This window comes from Phyllobates terribilis, unplaced genomic scaffold (genome assembly GCF_046119375.1).
Source record: "Phyllobates terribilis strain yellow unplaced genomic scaffold, ASM4611937v1 Scaffold_3__8_contigs__length_932513732, whole genome shotgun sequence".
NCBI lineage: Eukaryota > Metazoa > Chordata > Amphibia > Anura > Dendrobatidae > Phyllobates > Phyllobates terribilis.
The window spans coordinates 555,538,980-555,556,789 of NW_027362763.1; the positions used below are offsets into that span (position 1 = coordinate 555,538,980).

At 43.5% G+C, this 17,810-nt stretch overlaps 1 protein-coding gene across 1 annotated transcript; it reads right to left on the reverse strand.

Moving 5' to 3' along the window:
* Positions 1 to 222: 222 nt before the first annotated feature.
* On the reverse strand, positions 223 to 17,437 carry LATS1 (large tumor suppressor kinase 1). The gene is made up of 8 exons (XM_073671405.1): positions 17,302 to 17,437; positions 15,781 to 16,260; positions 13,730 to 13,868; positions 9,930 to 11,404; positions 3,981 to 4,563; positions 2,344 to 2,526; positions 1,943 to 2,049; positions 223 to 1,411 (listed from the first exon to the last, which is right to left on the reverse strand). The coding sequence occupies exons 2-8, from the start codon at positions 16,123 to 16,125 to the stop codon at positions 896 to 898; spliced, it is 3,348 nt and encodes a 1,115-aa protein (XP_073527506.1). The 5' UTR covers positions 16,126 to 16,260; positions 17,302 to 17,437; the 3' UTR covers positions 223 to 895.
* Between the last annotated feature and the right edge of the window lie 373 nt (positions 17,438 to 17,810).

Sequence of the window (17,810 nt, forward strand, 5' to 3'; positions counted from 1 at the left end):
AGCTGTAGCTTCAATAGCAACAGCTCACCTTTGATGTGGAAGTGAGGAGTGCCGGAACACCACTATAAGAAGAATAAACCATCAACATGAAGTCTAAAAAGAAGACAGTCATCTGCATTTTGGGCAAAAAATAACCACAAAACAAAAAACAACATCTCTTGAATGCAAAAAACTAACAGGATACAATCATACCAAATTTACTGTGATTGAAGCAGAACCAATGCAACTTTAATAAATATTCCATAACCTTTAATATGGACGTGCTATTCCCAAGTGACTGCTTTTGGTAGAAACGGTTCAGTGGATTTCTTTTCATGAATGATATCGGAGAACCCATACTTTATAGGATCCAGATGTCCCAAACATCAATTTGATTTTTTTTTTCTTTATGGAGGTCTTATAAATAATTGAAATTACATAAATACATAAATTGATATATATAACCATTATGAGAATTTTAATGAACTTTTTTTTATATATATATATAAATGTCCCTCATTGTCTTGCAAAACTTGTACCTTTACAGTTTAAAATTAAATTAAACCCTTTACTCCATTCTGAAGAACTATGCCATGTTCCCAATAAAACATAAGGGTAATCTGAAAACACAGACACGTAAAAACAAGGTGCTGTGACAAGAAAAAAAAATGTTCTTTTTAGATATAAAATGGAGCGGGGATGAATTCCAGCATCACTCTAAAATAAGGAGCAGCAACAACTACTGCTTAAATAAATCTCTTATTAAGATTAGAATTTTGCCGCTAGTGCTGAAGCACTACAGGTCGCACGATGAGCGAACTCCTCTGTGATTTTTCAGGTTTCCAAAGTAGAAGAAGCAAGCTTTGCCTCACACCACAGCATACACAAGTCATCCCATAAATCCAATTGTGGCTTCTTATACATATACCAAGTCCCTGTTTGGAGGTCTCTTTGCACCACGACCACAATCATCTACTTCAGACTGTTGATAGCCATTCCCCTGTGCTTCACCATCGTCATATTCAAAAGGCTTAGGATAGTTGTATGGGTGTCCATTATCGTCGAAGAACCTCCGAAAAGTGAACTCGTAGAATGCATGCTCAGGGTGTTTGCCATTCTTATACCACCCATTCAGGGTGTCATTTTTATTTCCATCCTTGTCTTCATCGTTCCACAGTTTGTCTGGATCTACTGGGTCAAAGTTTGAAGTGTCCGTGCAATGAGTAATAGTGGGAATATACAAGGCAGGTTGCTGACGCAAGTCACTAGAGAAGTCTATGCTCTTAAAAAAAGGGTGAGCTTTAATATCATCAACGCCATTCTTGCCTAAACGATCCTCGGGGCCCCTGCAGAGCTTCACAATTAAATCAGAGGCTTCTGGTGAGAGATTGGCTTGGGGAGGGATATGAAGCGTTGTCTGCCATTTTATTACCTTAAAGAAATAAATAAAAATTTTAATTATATTTCACAGAACCTGTCACTGGATTTTTAGTGGCCGGATCACACGCTCCCGCACAGCTAGCATCTATGTTTTACTTGAACACTACAGCATTTTAATAATAATAATAATAATTTCAAAGAAAAACCTAGCTGAAAGTGTGGCTGGGGATGAGGCGACTAGTCCAGGAGGTATATCCCCGCTGAAATGAACCCGTCCTCTCAGCTAGACAGACAGGTCTCTTCCTATACACATATAGAGAGAAAGCGGTCAGTCTAGCTGAGCGGGTATGGATCTGCCTCTTTGGCTAGTCATCTTAACACTAGCCGCGCTTTCAATCATGTTGTCTGAAATGCTGCAGCGTTTCGGAGTTTATCCTGGATGACGTGGTTCAGGCAGCTAAAAGCAGCTTACATGTTCCCTTTACTGAAAATATTAATGAACGTCTGGAAGTGCATTACATTAACAAATTAGATGAGATTTCTTGGTACAAAGATTTGTGATGAGAAATCTTTTTGTTCTTACTTTCATTTGTGTCTCCAGTGGCGACCCTGCATGGAAAGGAGCCTTCCCAACAAGCATTTCATAAAGTATCACCCCAACACTCCACCAATCACAAAGCTGTGTGTATCCTGCAATAGTAAAACGATCATTATTTTATGACACCATAACTAAAAACAAATGGCAGATAAGGTGTTTGAAATACTGCAGCATTATAACGTGATCCACAGTGTATTGCTAGGATAGCTATGTATACAATATCCACATTATATAGGGAGATATCAAATGTACATAAATGATCATTTGTCACTGTAGTGAAAGGACAGCTTAAAGTTACTATTAAGCTGTCTAGTGAGAGACGTGCAAAAGAGAAAATCTGGATTAACGTGCATTTAACAGACAATACATATTAGACTTCTCTTTACCTGTACGCAAAAGAACCTCTGGTGCAATGTAGTTAGGGGTGCCAACCAGAGAGTGTGCCAAGCACCTTTGATGCTGTCTAGCCGCCCTCCACTCCAGAGGCTTAGGTCTGTCACTGCATCTGCAATTTTCCAGATCACCCCATTCACTGCTGAAATCCATGCTGTCTTGTCGCAGGTGGTCACCTTTGCCAGAACAAAGAATAAAAAGCAGGAGATTTTATTTTATGATTATGCACTTGTCACCAATCACAGGATATGCCATAAATGTCAAAACCCTACTACAAAAAAAAATGCATGGTGGCCAGGTGATGGCAAACCTCATTAGTATCTAGATTCCCAGTCTGCAGAAACAAAAAAAAGTAAAATTCACAGGCAGAAATATTTTGGCCAGCAACCCCCCCATTTGCATGGTTTGTACATAATGGTTTAAATAGTCAAGCAGCAACCTTTTTAGTAGAAATATAAAAAAAAACAAAAAAAAAAAACTATGGTACAAGTACCAAAGCTTGCTAACTGCTGGTCTGAACACTTGCAAAGGTTGGATTACTTTACATGAATGTGCATTCTCTCAACACATGTTATATGTGTCCATCTTATCTAATAAGCCATTATCATGGGCTGCATCCGCTGAAACTCAGGTATTCGTGTAATATATGACCTTCAAAAGCAAGGCACTCTTTGGAGCAGATCCCAGTCACCATTTGAAGGGGCTGTCTACTTCTTTCAAATGCCTTATTAGTAAGCCTAGGATAGTGAAAACGGAAAAAAATAACTAAAAGTGCACCCCAAATTTTGGGGAGGAAAATAGGGGGGGGGCTTTTACGGTAGCTTACCGGGGGGTGAGAGAGGAGCAGCTGCGGTGGAGTGGGGTCCCAGGAGGTAGGGCCTCTGCTGCAAGAAGCTGGCAGCATCAGGAGTGGGAGATGCTGCAGGCTCGAGGCTCTCAGAAATTGCTGGGAGTCCCCGCACTCCCCGTCCTTTTCACTACGGTGGACTTCGGGAAAATGGCAGCCGGAGGTGGAGCATGCAGATTGAGAAGATCTCAATCTGTGCATGCACTGCCTCCAGCAGCCATTTTCCTGAAGTACACTGCAGTGAAAAAGATGGGAAGTGCGGGGACTCCTTACCTTTTTCTGAAAACCCAGAGCCCGCCGCAGCCTCGCACCGTAAAACACCCCCTCCTCCCAGCTCTGGCCTGCAGCATCCCAGCTCTGGCCTCCCCGGTAAGCTACATTCGTATTATAAGACGCACCCCCGCTTTCCTCCAAATTTGATGGGGGGGGGTAGGAGTCTTTTAATTAGAAAAACACGGTACTTTATACTGCTGCTGGTGTCCCCCTGCTGCTCTCCTGGCTTTCCCTTTTGTCAGGAGAGGTAAGGTCAGTATTGCAGCCACTAATCAGTTGCAGCCCTGACACTCCATCCAAGCTGGAAGAGAAACTTGGGCAGAATGTTAAGGCTGCAGCCGATCAGCAGCTACAGTATGGGACAGCACTTTTTTTTTCGATTTAAATTTAACATTAGCACCACCCTGGGCCCATATCAGTAGTGAATAACCCCCTTTACTGTTTATTATAAGCATTTCTCCAAGTTGGTGTACATTCTTTAACATAATTCAGGTCATGTTTAACCCTTACCGCTTTGATAGTACTTTGAATCATGCGTCCATCGAAATCCCGTGCACAAGCCAAAATCGGTGAGTTTAATGTGCCCATCGCGATCAATAAGGATATTGTCAGGTTTGATGTCACGGTGAATGAAGCCCATTTTATGGACACTTTCAACTGCACAGGTGAGCTCTGCTATGTAGAACTGAGCCAAATCTTCAAGGAAAACCTCTTTCCGTATGAGGAGGCTCATCATATCCCCACCTGGAATGTAATCCATGACAAAGTATAGGTTGTCTTTGTCTTGGAAAGAGTAGTACAGGCGGACAACCCATTCATTATCTGCCTCTGCCAAGATGTCTCTCTCAGCCTTGACATGGGCCACTTGGTTACGTAATAACACATCTTTCTTTCGTAGTGTTTTCATTGCATACAGCGCATTGGTATCTGTCTTTCTGGCTAAGCACACTTCCCCAAAGGCTCCGATTCCCAGAGTTTTGATCTTCACAAACATGGATTTCTCCATTTTGGCTCTCTTAAGTCGGATGTAGTTGGATTCCTTCTGATAAAGCATCTTCCTCATTTGATCTTGGGCATTTGGGGACAAACCCACCTATTGAAAATGTAATAACATGAGAACATTTTTTTTTTTTATTATTAGAACCTCCATAATGATTCTGTTCTGGGCACATTTACCAAGAAAATGACACCATTATAAGTGTCAATAATCCAATGCTGGATATTTACTATTATACATGACTCAATGTCAACACATTCATAATATACTTTTTATGATTAATATCTAGTAAAAGATAAATGCCAGTGTTAAAGGTTTTAGTACCATTATCATCAAGAAAAGGTCCATTGAATTCAATTTTTTTTAAAAGGAGACATTAAAATAAGTATATTTCCTTTCTGTAAAAAATAAATAAATGATGTTATAATATCTTAAAGGGGTTGTCCATGCATTTTCCCCTACATGATATGACATCACGCATGGACAGACGCAACTAATTAGCATAGGACCCATGCAAAATACTCACTGGGTAGTACAGCTGCTGAAGCAACAGCACTTGAGAAGGTGAAGCTGCGCCTCTCCCCCACTACTGCAGGAGGGTATGCCTGATATACCCCTATAATGATACCAGTTTGTGACCATGTACCAATGCCGTTATGCAAAATGATCAGATTTCTGCTATTGGAAGTCAGGCACAATGAACCTCATCTATCAGATCGGTGGAAATCTGACTCCCGGCACAACCACCCATCGGCTGATTGAAGGTGTGAACGTGATGTTAAGAGAGCCGCTGCTATGTCAAACAGCTGAGTCGTGGTGGCCGTGGGGGTCACGAGTCACTGTCACAGATCTGATCGTGGTGGCCATTCACAAGAATAGGACATTAAGATCATAGTCCGGGAAATTCAGTTTGTGCAGATACCTTCCACTGTAAGAAACCTGACACATTTTTTCTAAAAAGTTTTCCTTATAAACTTTGTGTATCTGCGCAGAAAGCAGATTTCTGTAGGTAAGTTTTATCCAGCATCAACAAAATCCCCAAATAAGACTATTCAAAACTAAAATGTAAAAGTGTGAAGAGAAAAACCCAAAGCAACTCTTTGGTAAAATTCATACATATGAGTATGCATACAAAATGAGTAGTTGTTACATGGTTGTGCAAAATAAACGTATAACCACAAACATACAAGACTGAGTTTTTAAGGCTTGAAGTTACATGTGCAAGGTAGGGGAAGGGGGATCTGTGACATGGTCACCCTCATGCTTACATTACTATCACGTAGGATACACATGCAGCAGCCTAGGAAGGTCATGCACCATGGCGCTGACGTTTACTTGCCTACCCAGTAATGGAGGCTTGAAGAGCTCAGCCAAGCTCCAACCTTATCTGTTAGTGTGTGGGGAAGAGGAAAAGAGATATAGAAAATCTAAGAGCAGACAAACATTCAAGAAGAAAAAGTAGTGAAATCAGCAAATAAATGTAAAAGGATAACTGTATTTTCAAGTCACTATTCAGGCTAAGCTTGCTTGTGTACATGAGGAATAACACCATTTCTGGCCATTATATGACTTCTCTCCTGCATCTTACAGTTGTCCCCCTACAGCCTATCTCTTAATTTGCAATTCATTCTGAGATGATGGGAGGTAACCAGCAGCTATGATCTCTGTCATATACAGCACACAGATAGATTCCTGCTCTTCACTCATATTTTAGCATGCAGAAACGAGAGCAACAGCAACATGGAGGATATTATAGAGCAGGGCTATTTGGATGTGAATCTGCTGTGGGGGTGAAGAAAAAGGCTTGTTAGAAAATTCATCACCATCTTTGTTTGCCTCTGCCTGTTTCCTCCCCCTTACCGTCTACATACAATATCATGGGCTATGTCACATGACACTACAGTGAGACTATAGTCTGTCTAGTCTGAACAACATTCATTTATCATTTGTTTTTCAGAGAGGATGGGAAGTTCCGGAAGGGTTTTGAAGTGTCTCATAAGTGTGGAATGAAACCGACTTGTTTGATAATAAATATTATATAAAGTTTCTTCTATTTATTTGTATCATTGATTTATGCAAAGTTTGTTGAAAGTACAGTTCCCTTATTAAAATAGAGTAATAATGCTATAAATATATAAATACTGCCATTATTTAAACATAATTGTGCATACTACACAAATCCAAAGTACAGTCCTGGCCAAACATTTGAGGCCTTTTAGTCAGATGTTTCTATGGTTACTGAAGTATAATAAGCATTTCATACGTTTTACACTTTTATCAAGTCCATCAAGTTTATGCAAAGACTCAATATTTACAGTGCTGACCCTTATTTTTGAAGACTTCTACAGTTTGCCCGGACATGCTGGATATCAGCTTCTGGGCCAAATCCTGGCTGATGGCAACCAATTCTTGCCTAATCAGTGCTGGGAGCTTATCACAATTGCTGGGTTTTTATTTGTCCACCTGCTTTTGAGGATTGACCACAGGTTCTCAATGGGCTTGAGATCTGGAGAGTTTTCTGGCTGTGGACCCAACATTTCAATGAATTGTTCAGAGCATTGTTTTAAGGAAAAAATGTGAATGAGCCAACAACATGGATAAAAACACACATAAACAGGCTCATGGTTCTTTATTGTTGGCATGACACAGAACTCATGGCAGCGCTCACTTTTTCTTCTCCAGACAATCATTCTACCACATTTCCCAACAGTCTGAAGGGGCTTCATCAGAGAAAAAACTACCCCTCAGCACTCAACATAGAGAAAAATTCTGCACTCAGAGGTTTAGCAGTAAAATAGTGAAACATTTCAATCAGACAATTCAAATGGACAAAATATTAATGTTTTGATCCTAGATCCCAGATTCACAAGAGGGCATCTGTGTGAACCACCAAAACCACTCAGCAGTCCAATCCCTGTACTTTCAGCTAAGTTATTTTCTCTGATGAAGCCCCCTTCAGATTGTATGGAATATCTAGAAGCACGATTGTCCAGAGAAAAAAAAAAGTGAGCGATACCTGTGTCATGCCGAGAGTAAAGCATTCTGAGAACATTCATGTGTGATGATTTCCATCCATGGAGTGGGCTCAATAACAATTTTGCCTAAGAACACTGCCAGGAATAAAGAATGGCATTGAAACATCCTCTGAGAGCAACATCTCCCAACCATCCAGGAGCTATTTGGTGATGAACAATGCTTTTTCCAAGATGATGGAGACCATGTCACAAGGCAAAAGTGACAACTAAGTGGCCTAAGTGAACAAAACATTTGACATTTTTGGTCCATGACCAGGAAACTCCCCATATCTATGTCCCATTGAGAACATGTGGACAATCCCCAAAAAGCAGGTGGACAAACAAAACTACAGAAATTATGAGGAGCTCCAAGCACTGATTAGACAAGATTGGGTTGCCATCAATCAGCATTTGGCCCAGAGGACAATATCCTGAATGTCAGGGCGAATTGCAGAGGTCTTGAAAAATAAGGGTCAACACAGTAAAACTATGTGCACACGTCAAGTAGTTGCAGATTTTTCTGCAGCAGAAACCAGTGTTGACATGAAAAACTCTGCTTAAAATATGTGCTTTTTGGGTGTATTTTTGATGCATTTTTTCCTATTCATTTGAATGGGTGAAAAATGCTGAAAAAACGCTGAAAGAATTGACATACAGCAGATTTGAAAAAAATGCTTAGATGGTTCAAACCTGCCACAAAGAAAGTATGCAGTATGTGCTTGAGATTTTAGAAATCTCATTCACTTTGCTGGTACTGGAAAATGATGTGTTTTTCTTGCAGAAAAAAATGTGTGTAAAAAAAAAAAAAAAAAAAAAAAAAAAAAAAAAAAAAAATGCAACGTTTGAACAAGTCCTAAGGCTGCGTGCCCACGTAGCGTTTTCCAAGCGTTTATGCTGCGGAATTTCCGCAGCGGAAACGCTTGTAAAACGCTAGGTAATCCGCACCCCATGGTCCCCAAGGGGATTCCGCATGTTCTATGCACATGCTGCGGATTTTTCCGCAGCGTTTATGCTGCGTACAAAAATCCGCAGCATGTCATTTAATTTTGCGGAAGCGCAGCGGAACTCCCGCCATTGACTTGCATTGAGACGCATAGAAACCGCGACTGTACATTTTTACAAGCGGCTTCTATGCGTCTCTATGTGCGGATGGTACCCAGTTCTGGAGGAGAGGAGACTCTCATCCAGACCTGGGTACCATTGTACCTGTAAAAAAAGAATAAAATAACAAATAAAGTTTATATTCACCTGTCCGGCGTCTTCTCTCTGAATGCCAGCAGCGCTGAAGGACCTTCGGTGACGTCACAGTCATGTGACCGCAGGCCCTTCACCGCTCTGTCTCGCGATATGCCGGCAGCTGGGAACCAGCCAGAAGCAGCGCTGCAGCCACGCCGGGCATCGGGGGTGAGTATAGCTTTATTTGTTTTAATTTTTACGGTTCACACTGTATAAATCCATGCCGTTTGCATGGATTTATACAGTGTGACCTAGTTGTCAAGCACTTTCCAAGTGATGCTATCGCCTGGAAAGTGCTTGTCAATCTGCATGCGGAAACGCATGTGAACCCGCATGTGGATCCGCATGTATTCTGCAGGAAAAACGCATGCACAATCTGCATGCGTTTTTTTCTGCCAGGGAGATGCAGAAATGCTGCAGAAATTTTCTGCTTCATTTCTGCATCGTGGGCACATAGCCTAATTGTACTTCAGTAACCATCGAAACATCTGACTAAAAGATCTACAAACACTGCAGCAAACTTAGCAAAAACTTTTGGCCATGGCTATAGATGGTCTAAGTAAACTATTATACTTCAGTTGTGAACATCCAGGTCTCGTAATGGAATGGAGAACAATCCTTACTGGCAAGCTTTCTGTGGTAAGACTATAAAAGATTAGGATTGCCCATGCCATGCAGTTTCAGAGACATGAGCCTATTTTGTGCTAATTATTATAGTCTTTACAAGGGGGTGTGGCTTAGGCTGAACTGCATTAGAAACAGTGAGCCACGCCCCTTTGGTGAAGACCATAAAAACCTATCACTAAATACAAAGGCACATATCTCTGAACAGTTTGGCGGTTTTAAAAGAAAAACAATAAATAAATAATAAAAAAATAATAATAAAAAAAAAAAAAGAAGAGGAGGAATATGCAGAGGAGAGGCATGAATGCAATGAGCAAAAAATGGCTACTTTGGACCTGGTGCTAGGTCCACTTTAAAGAAGTTTTCCATAAGAGTGATTGACATTCTACAGATTTTCTATTACTAGCTCGCAGTTTCCTGCACAGCGAGTGCCCTCTGTCTCTATTCTCTGCATGGATTAGGGTCCCAGAGGGCAAACGCATACCACGTATCATGTTACAGACTAATCTAGCGATATGCCATAACGTTATAGGTCTCTGGGTTACTTTCACACTGCTCTCAGAAATACACAGAAAGCTGTATTCTTACCCGACACATTTCGTTTTCCAGCTGCTTCTTTCGGTGCAGTCGTTGATGGTGGGATTTCAGTATATTTTCCACATGCTGCTCCATGAAGAACTTAAATGCCTGAGGAGAATAGATCTGGATGCGAGACTCCCTTCTCTCTTCATCCCGCTTATTTTTCCTTACAGGAACAGGCGATGTAGTGATCTCTTTTTCTGTGCTTTCCCCAGGACTGTCATTTATTTTATCCCTTTCTTCTTGGATACTGCAAGACACAGGAATCTCGTCTTTGCCAGATATCAGAGCGGCCTCGTAACCGGCTGTGTTTTGCTGCAGTAAGTGCTTTGGGTACGGTGGTGGTGGCCCCTGGTAATTGGGTGCTTCTGGTTGCGGTGTCAGCAGAGGATTGCCGTGTACAGTGACTTCTGAGTAGTGTCCTGGCTGTACACTCTGGGTCATCCATGACGGATGTGCTGGTGCTAATGCAGTCTGAAGTTCTGGCTTTAACACCCGCATGCTCTTTACAGGCTGCTGTATAGGAGCCGGAGTGATTGCAGTCACAGTAGTGGCAGAAGGTTGAGTGTTAGCAGGATGTACCTGGCGAACTGCCATTGGATTATTGAAAGAGTTGGACCGTACAGGGATATTATTTTGCCATGATGGCATGTCATGATTTCCTTGGGGGGACTGGGCTGAAGAGGACTGAGGCCATGAAGTTGGATGGCCTGGGATGCCCAGGTTGTACATATCCAAGTTGTGGCTATTTCGATTTGGTACTAGCATAGAAGAGGGAAGATTTCCATTATTATAAGCAGACGGAGACATTGGTCCATTACCCCCTGGCATCTGCAATGCTGTGCTGTTTGGGCCATTTGACATAGCATACGGTGGTGGCTGGCTCCAGCCCACATTGTTATTGCCCTGGTGTGTGATAAATTCAGGCTGTGCATTACCATTTTGCATGCCAGGCCTCCCGGGATAACCAAACTTGCTAGTGCTGGATGTCTGCATTATAATGGGCTGTCTTCCTACAGGAACAGGATTAATAGATCTCTGTGCCTGGGACTGAGCGTTCATTATCTGTGCAGAGTTCATATTTGGAGGTGGATATGGCTCTTGCCAACCTCCTGGTGGAACTGGAGAAATGCGGGAGATAACGAAATCCATATTAGCAGAGTAACGCTTTGTCTGCGAGTTTGGTTCCCAGGATTGTGGGGATGGAGCGGTGCCTCTGGGTGGAGGCTGTGGTGGTGGAGTAACACTTCGGACTTGTGGTGGAGGTGGAGGATTGACTCTCTGGCCATTTACTGGTAGAGCCTGAGCAAATGATGGAAGTCCTGATCCAGACAAAGGCCTTCCCATCTCTGCCTGTGCACTCTGAATTTCTGATGCCCCATAAACAACACTGTCAGACAATGGTGATATGTGTCTAGGGGGGACCAAGGACTCCTTTGACCCTTTCCAGCTCTGCCGGCGATTAATGGAATGCTGAATATTACCTGAAAAATTAAATTGTCAAACGTGTTAACAGATCTGGTAGCTGCCGGATTAACAGATTCTGTAGCAGTAGTTTTTCCATACAACCTCTAAAAGGAAAAAAGTGCAAAATAACATCTTCATAGACAGTCTGCTACTATAACTATGAATTCTCTCATGTAATGAATATATTGATGGTCTAAGCTGTAAGCAACTACAATTTGAAAGGCCTCATGACAATTCAATATGACACCCTCCTACCTCCTACATGCCCCTGAGAGCAGTCAGCCACTCAGCCTTGATCAGGGCGTTTATAGGTTTAGTACATGCTGGGATCTTGAAAACCATGCTTACGATAGTGGGTTGTTCTGATTTCAGAGCTTCTGATGCTGCGGAGGCAGACAAGACTGCTTTATACACCAACTTGGGTGGAGACACTGGAGAGGTTCTTCTGTGCAGCATGTAACCAAAGTAGTATGTGGCTGATCGCTCACTTTAATACCAAAATTAACTCTTCTCCTTCACCGCAGATACACAAGTAGAGTAGAGGCTGGCTTATAGACTGAGTCAGCCCCTGTCAGACAGCACTGGTCACATGCAGGCACAGGGGGTGCTTTACTTTGTCCATCTCCAACCAGAGGTGGAATTCCTAGAAACGATGCAGATATCTGGAGATCAAGACATCTGTTTAATTGACGTACATGCCTAATATATGTTGATATTCTAAACCAGGAATCCCAACCTGTGCTCGGGAGCCACATGTGGCTCGCAAGCCCATCATGTGTGGCTCATCACTGCCAGCCAGCTTGGTGCATTAGCACCAGGTCTAGCAAACAACTATGAAGAGCAGGTCTCCAGATGGTGAATTTTGTGATTAGCCCTCCAGAAAAGAGCAGATCTAAATGTGCATATTGGGGTTTAGAAATAAATTAGTTTGGTAAGCTGGAGACCGGATGATGATAACTGGCAGAGGAGGTGCTTGAAGTTGGATTCAACAGTGTAGTGGGAGTGAATGATGCGAGAATACTAAAAAATGGAGGTATTGTGGAAACCTCTGGATCTTGGTATACTGCTTCCATGTGATTTTTGTGAAAAAGCTTTGGCCTACAATATGGGGGCGGGAGCTGGATGTGGCTCAAGACTCTTAGACCTAAATGTGGCTCAAGATCAGAAAGGTTGGGGACCACTGTTCCAAACACTTTTTAAATCAGGTCTTTTTATTAAAGGGAACATGTCATCTGATTCAGGCTAACTCGCTGGCTTAATAAATCAGAGTCTGGCTGCATGATTGCAGCCAGATAAATCCTTCTCTGAAATGTCCTGGTGTGTCAGAGAACATATACTTTAAAGATCCAGCTGGGACCATAGCCCCAGGAAGACTCTTCCAAGTCTACTCTATTCCACTCTAGGTGATTAACAGGTCTCTCGCTAATTAAGAGACCACCTCTAGCAGCGCTGGGAGCCGCCAGCTGGGGGCAGCATCAGCTCTTTTAAGTATATTTTGTCTGGAAAGTTGGGAGCATTTCAGAGAAAAATATACTTGGCTGCAATCATGCAACTAGACTGATCCATGCTGCCCATGGTTTGAGCTGCATGAATAAGATGGCAGGTTCTCTTGACAATACTATACACAAGTTAAATATTCTGTTTGTGATAAAACGCAATCATACTATTCTAGAAGCATTTAAAGATTTTTTTTTCCCAAACTGGCCAACAAATCAGATATTGCTCACTGGATTTTATTCAAGTATTTTCATCAGTGTGTCAGCTTTTTCCATAGGGGTATGTGCACACAGCATCTTTAGACAAAAGCAGACCCGCTGAGTTTTCTTCTGCAAAAAAAAAGCTTCAAGAAAATGGCAGCAGTCTTTTCTTCAAATAGTCTTTTTTGACGTCTGCCGACATCTGCTGCAGTGGCCTTGCAAACAGCATTTAATTTTTTTGTTATTAATAGTGAGTGACTTTCAAGCAGAAGCTGGCAGAGGAGTGGACCAGTCTCTTTATTTAACTGATTTGGAAGCCTGAAGTGGTTTAAAAGCTTATTAAGACAGAACAAATCATCAGCAAGTCCTTTTGACATTACCCTGCATTTTTTCATTCGTTATAGTGCTTTCTTAGCACTTTTCTCAGGGGGGTTCTCGGCAGAATCCGCCTGAAAAAGATGCCGTGTGAACATACTCTAAGAGTTTCACCCTTTTTTTCTTGCATACAAGAGGGTTTGAAAATGACAGAACTAGGAGGATGCAACAAGGATGGCAGCTTTGAGGATTTTCAAAACCCCAGAATTCCTTAATCAAAGACATTTGTCAGAGCATGTAATAAATGTTACACTAAAAATCAGAGTTTACCTGAAGGTATCATTCCCGTATTGTGTGTTCTTGCAGGCGTTTCCCTATAAGAATCCTGACAACTCATCCTGCTGATATATTCAATCGCGGCTTCTATGCTGCGGCTATTAGTCTGATGTAAAGCTCTGATCACCATATCCTGCAAAGCAAAGGTGAAAATTAAAACAAACAGCAGTAATTAAGTACAGAGAGCATTTTACACACCTTAACCCATTCACGCCGCGGCTCTTTTTTGCTCCTCTTCTTTCTAGAGACATAACTTCTATTTTTCGGTCAATATGGCCGTTTAAAGGCTTGCTTTTTGAGGGACGAGTTGTAATTTTGAACAGCACCATTGATTTTACCATATCGTGCACTGGAAAACAGGAAAAAATTTCCAAGGGCAGTGAAATTGCAAAAAAAAGGGCAATTCCACAGGGTTTTTTTTTTACCATATTCACTAAATGCTTAAACTGACCTGCCATTATGATTCTCCCGTTCAGTACTAGTACACAGATACCAAACATGCATAGGTTCTTTTTTTATTTAAGTGGTGAAAAAAAATACAAAGTTTGTTAAAAAAAAAAAAAAAAAAAAACGGTACCGTTTTCAGAGACCTGTAGCGTCTTCAGTTTTCTGGATCTGGGGCTGGGTGAGGGCTTATTTTATGCACGCCGAGCTGACGTTTTTATTGATACCATTTTGGGGTAAGGTAAGAATGTTTTGATCGCCCGTTATTGTAATGTTGTGGCGACCAAAAAAAGCCCCTTAATTCTGGGGTCTTGATTTTTTCTCTCGTTTACCGATCAGATTAATTCTTTTCACTCTTTGGCTGCAACAGACAAACAGGCCCCATTCAAAGTCACCGTGTAGCCCCAGCCTGAAGTTAACAATGTGGCCCTCACCCTAACAGGATTTCTCCGAGTGGCCGTGGATCCCATTTTCGTTTGAGACAACAGATTTATATCCTTACGAAGGTATCAGATTTACATATTTGTTGTAGTCTTATAGTTACAGGTAAAGGCTCTTCCTCATTTCAAACCAGTTACATAATACATGGCCATTCACATGCTCAAGCTTTCCATCGAACATGCACTCTGTAACCCTGCTGGAGCCTGAGTTTGAGCACAGTCATAATATTGCTCAAGGTAAAAGATAGATGTCGGATGAACGAACATTCACCAACTGCTGAATAATGTTTAAGGGGGCCTTAAAGCAGTATTCACATCTGCATTCCAGAATGCCATTGGTCTGTTTCATTCATAACAGAAGTCAAACAGTCCCCACAGCAGTCAATAGGGCCCCTTTCCTTCCATATGTATCAGTTACAAAACTGATCCGTTTGGACATGAATTCCATTTGTCTGTTCCTACAGTAAAACAGAAAACATGGGATTCCCGATTGCAGGTGAGAACTGTCTTCGTAAAGTTTGATATTTTTGTTCTTAACCACTGATATATTGCATCTAATTAGAAGAACTAGAGCAGGCATTATCAGAACTTGAGAAGGAGCTGTCTGGTGAAGATAAGTTATCCTCTACTCGCAGGATAGTTGGTAACTTGTTGATCGGTCGGGGTCTGACAGCTTGGACATTAAACGGCAGAACAGGGTACTTTAATCCCCGCTAGAATGAAGTAGCAGTGCATATGCAGTAACGCCACTCTACTCACTCCCTATATGGCTGAGGAGTGTTATGCTTGGCTTTTTCCAGCAGCCCAATAGAGAATGAATATAGCGTCTGTCAAGAAGGCACATGAGGATAAAAATGCCCAGTTCCTCTGATCAGTGGGGCTTCCAGCGGTCAGACTACCAACAATCAATAGATTTATCACTTATCCTGTAGTTAAAAAATGCCCCCAAAGGTGTCCGCATTCATTTAGGCTAGAGTCACACAGGCAGATTTTGTGACGGTCTCCTGAGACTGACACCAAAGTGTTTCCTTCATATTTTCTGCTTTTTAGGTTGAAAAACACTGCACATCCAATTCCAGTCTAATTTATAGGTTTTGCAGAAAGTCAGACTTGAACGTTAAGGTACAGATTAACATGGAGCTTGAGCTTTAGATGCCTCACCTCATCAAAGCCTGCAGCCTGCAGGTCATGGAGCATTTTTCGATTGACTTCATTTCCACCCCTCTGAGACGCATTTGTGGAGTTGGCAAAAGGTTGCAAAGAGTTGCGAATCTCAGCCAAAGCTTTGTGATAAGTGACAAACTTAGGGGGATTCCGACCCTGCCTCGGATCTTCAGCCTTAGTTGGCCCTTGCTCAGTCTTCCCTGCATCGGATGGTTTGGGAAGATGGCGGAGGCTCTCGCGTATTTCCAGCAGCATCTGTTTGCTATTGCCTGGGCAATTGCTTGCTGGGAATGTTTTAGGCCTCATCTGCCTGTAGCCCTCTGGTTTCTCCCCCCTCTTCATGAAAACACATGTATCTGTGTGACTTCTTAGAGAGACAAAGCTAAATCTGACACTCAGTTGTATTGAGCAGACTCAACAGGATCGGTTGTGATGGGAGATGGTCTTTCCAGTACTGTAAGATGTAGTGAAATCCACCTGGGATGTAAAAAAAAACAGACACATTAACATACATATCATATTACAAGATCAGCAATGCTGCATCAATATAAGCCAGAACATTTTATCAAGTATGTTCAATCTCACCTTTCATAACCTAGTCCTGCACTTACACAAACATGCAAACCATATACCCCTCTATGTCATTAACACAATAAAACAATACGGCTGGAGAGAGGGATCCATCTCATGACTAGGCCCAGGGACGTAAAATGGAGTCCATCGTAATAAGTGTGCACCATAAACTTAATATGCAATTTGCCCGATTTGACGCGGGGAGGTCCGCAGGCTGCGCGCGGGGAGGTCCGCAGGCTGCGCGCGGGGAGGTCCGCAGGCTGCGCGCGGGGAGGTCCGCAGGCTGCGCGCGGGGAGGTCCGCAGGCTGCGCGCGGGGAGGTCCGCAGGCTGCGCGCGGGGAGGTCCGCAGGCTGCGCGCGGGGAGGTCCGCAGGCTGCGCGCGGGGAGGTCCGCAGGCTGCGCGCGGGGAGGTCCGCAGGCTGCGCGCGGGGAGGTCCGCAGGCTGCGCGCGGGGAGGTCAGACTTCTCTGCAGCACTCTAAGCTGATCAGCTTCCTACATAGACGCTGGGAGACATGACTGCCTGGGAACAGGGCCCGTCCATGTCCTGACCACAGTGGCCGGGGCAGCGCCATCAGTCAGGCTGCTCCGCGGTGTACAGTCTGTGGGGCGCCACACCGGGCAGCCGCCCCGCACTCCGGGCTCTTTGTTGAGGACGTGCGCGCTGTTCACTTCCAGGCGCTGCTAATAAAGTTCCATGACACAGACGGCGGCTCAGCGTCCAGCTGGGGCGGTGCACATTCCGGGCGGAGGACCGGCCAGCACCACCGGATGCGTTACACTGCTCTCCGCCTTCTAATGGAAGCTGCGGGCGAGAACCGTCGTCTCCCTCTCACACCGGTGCTCGGTCTCCCGCACCCGTGACACCGCAGCCACTGGATGCCGCCTCAGCAGCGTCAGTAACTCCCGGTCGCTCCGTTCCTCTACGCTCTGCACTTACTCACCGCCAACTTCTAAAGTTCTCTCTCAGTTCCGGGCCGCCATTTTGCGCCTCGCTCCTGTGCCTGCCAGGTTCCCGGATGTTGCTATTTTTTCCTTTCTCCGGTTCCTCCCACTGTCATCCGCCGACACCCGAACTCCTCCCCTTGCGTCATGACGTCAGTGGCGAGATCTGAGTCACGCCTCCGACTGGCACTCATCATCAGGAGCGGTTGTGTCTGTGGGGAGCAGGCTGGCTGGCAGAGCTGCACTTCACATCTAGGCTATGTTCACACCTTGCTTTCTGGCTGCAGGCTTATCCTGTGATCTTGGCAGTAAAGAAGCTGCAGACGAAAAGCAGGTTTTCCTGCTGTTGTCCTTTTTTTGCTGTTTTGCAGGATCCCAAAGTTCAGCTTTGCTTCCACCTTGGCAACAGGAACAATACAAGGTGTTAGGCTGTGTGCCCACTATGCTGCATAAACACTTGGGAAACTGCTGGTAATCCGCCCCCCATGGTCCCCAATGACAAGCCGCA

Coding starts and splice junctions, on each gene's coding strand:
- LATS1 (XM_073671405.1), bottom strand. CDS start 16,125: ATGAAGAGGGGGGAGAAACCAGAGGGCTACAGGCAGATGAGGCCTAAA. Junction 11,405..13,729: donor TACGGGAATGATACCTTCAG/GTAAACTCTGAT, acceptor TTAATTTTTCAG/GTAATATTCAGCATTCCATT. Junction 2,050..2,343: donor AGAGGTTCTTTTGCGTACAG/GTAAAGAGAAGT, acceptor TTACTATTGCAG/GATACACACAGCTTTGTGAT.